The 2,586-nt window shown below is 31.1% G+C and overlaps 1 protein-coding gene across 2 annotated transcripts in view; it reads left to right on the top strand.

The window, feature by feature from the left end:
- jub (LIM domain-containing protein jub) overlaps positions 1 to 2,586 on the top strand; it is a 58,240-nt gene that overhangs the window by 15,575 nt on the left and 40,079 nt on the right. For both annotated transcript variants that reach the window (XM_014415012.2, XM_014415013.2), the window contains exon 2: positions 1,423 to 1,513. In XM_014415012.2, the coding sequence (XP_014270498.1) occupies positions 1,423 to 1,513 (91 nt within the window). The remainder of the gene's footprint in view (positions 1 to 1,422; positions 1,514 to 2,586) is intronic.

A 2,586-nucleotide genomic window follows, 5' to 3' on the forward strand; every position in this document is an offset into this window, starting at 1 on the left:
TGGTTTAGTGGAGCCCCATAGCTCAACTCCGTATGTCCAAATAGGCCTTATAATAGTCATGTAGATCAGTCTTTTGTAATGGATTGGAAGTTTGGACCGTTTGTCTAGTAAATGTTGTAATAGTCGGAATCGACGAGCAGTTTCCTCTGAAAATATATCGAATCAAAATTATCAATATTTCTTTTAAAATATTAATATTTCTATTTTTTTTTACTATATCTATCTCTTAATCCTTGCGATTAAGAGTGAGCTCTGTGTTCTGTTTCCGATAAAGCCGTTGTATGGAAATGAAAAAGTAAATAAATCCATGTAATTCAAGATTTTTTTTTTTTAACTGTCACTGAATCATTTCAGATATTCCTAGAAATAAATAAATTAAATTATATATTTAAGGCGGGTATGAGTCTGAGATGTGATCACAAATTTTTCGATAAAATCGACTGACCTGGTTTGCCACTTTGGAGAATCTACTTTACACAAAAATTTTCGATTTTGGACCAGTTTTAACAGCTTTTATCTGGCTGTATTAACTTATTTTGAACATTACAATATTTATATAAAATAAAATATGAACAAAAGAGACATGTTTATCCATAATTATATTGTTGTATATTATTTAGCTCACGGAGCTAAGATCAAGTTTGAATGATGTTAATAAGGAAGCTTTACGGATGGATATGGGTAAGGCGTTCCTAAATGAGGTAGCTCGGACAGCAAAGGAGTTCTATAGGTAGGTAGGGGTATACAAATCGGTAGGTTGGAATATATAAATTGGTAGGTTGGGATATATAAATCGGTAGGTTGGGCTAAACAAATCGGTAGGTTGGGATATACAAATCGGTAGGTTGGGATATACAAATAGGTAGGTTAGGATCTTGTGTTTAACAGGCAGTAATTAAGTGATATTTGGTTTTCGTTTTTTGCACTTCAAGAAACCCTTAAATACGAATCTTCATAGCAACAGAAAAAAAATGTCTTTCCAAATTTTCGTCTTTTGATTATTATGCTTTTTAATAAAGGCTTTGCCTGTGTGTTTGTCTGTCTGGTTTCCTTTGTATGATTTTGCACGCTAGTGTCTATGTATATGTGTCTGGTATGCTAAAAAGCGTAAAGTTATCCTGAATGATAAAGAAATAATTTTTGAAACCTGATAAGATTAATTTCTTCTCAAAGCAGGATGGTAAAAGAAAGTGATGTGATGCAGTGCACCAGATCTGTTCGAAAACAAAACAATTATCTGTTATCACAACAATTTGTCCTTCCTTTTCATCTTTAGAGGTTTTGATAGTAAACCGACGATGAAAAATTAAATTAAAAAAGGATTGTAATTTCCATTCTGTGTTAACTGTTACTTATTTACTAAACAAGATCTTATTAAAATTGTGTTTATGACTTAATGTAAACCATCAATTCTCTGTTAAGGGGCCTACAGAAGCGGAAAGGAAAATAGAAGAATTGACCCGTCAATTAGAAGAACAGATGGAAAAGCAAGAAGAAGAAGGCGAATATTTCGGTAAGTTTATAGTTCTCTTTCTTACCTTATCATAAATAATAATTAATGTATCCCTTTAGTATATACGTTCTGTTACGAATTTAGAGTGTTTTCTAGTTGTGAAATTCGAGAATCTTTCAGGAAATTGGTATGGCCAGGAATTCATTCGAAATTTCGGGATAAATCGTTTTTACAGGGGGTAGGGGTTCAAAAGGAACCTTTACTAGCCCAACCGTGAATAAAAATGAAAACAAAAGAAACGAACAGCCGAATTTTGTTATTGTTTTATTTTAAAATAAGTGAGGAAAAAATAATATAGAAAAATATACTAACTAGAAAAAAAAAAAAAAGAGCTAAGCAAACTTATAACTATTACAAAATTAAATGAAGGTTGAACAAGAGCGAAAAAAATGCTTTTATTTCACCATGGGTGATTGCTGGGGGCCGGGCTGCGGTTGTCCTAGTAGTACAAGAGCCGCAAAGAAAAAAAGGCAGTTATCACACTTCAGGTTTTGATTACCTTAATGAAAACTATGTATAATTACCAGTCATAACTGATGAGTCTGCCAAGTATAGATAGAGGGAATAAAAAATGGCGGCTGTTTCAAAACCTTAAAAAACATTGATTTTTCATTGGAGTTCTGTATCTTAAAAACTACCAACAACACTAGAAAATCTAAAAGAACATTATTTAAAGAAGATTAAATTTTCTGAAATATTTACGTCCAATAGTTCTCGAGATATAGCCTTCTAAAAAGCAAAATTTCATACAAATGTACTGAAATATCAGTAGTTAGTTAATTTATTTTGAGAAATCTATATTTTAAAAATAATGTGGCGTACAGATGCCTATTAGCATTCAAATTAAAGCTAGTTAAATTTACTTTAAAATTGTTAATGATGTTTATCTTTGTAGGAGTAGTAGTTTTTGATATTTGACGAGATAAACTCACAAAATGTTAATTTCTAGTTGTTCGTACAAAATATTGGATTTTTTTTTTTTAGATAGATAGATTTATTTATTGATAGATATTACAATCTGCCACACAGTTGTGGGCAATAGGTAATATTGATGAATGATCTCATACATACTA

This window comes from Halyomorpha halys, unplaced genomic scaffold, assembly GCF_000696795.3.
Source record: "Halyomorpha halys isolate HHAL.00 unplaced genomic scaffold, Hhal_1.1 Scaffold91.1, whole genome shotgun sequence".
In the NCBI taxonomy this organism is placed as follows: Eukaryota; Metazoa; Arthropoda; class Insecta; order Hemiptera; family Pentatomidae; genus Halyomorpha; species Halyomorpha halys.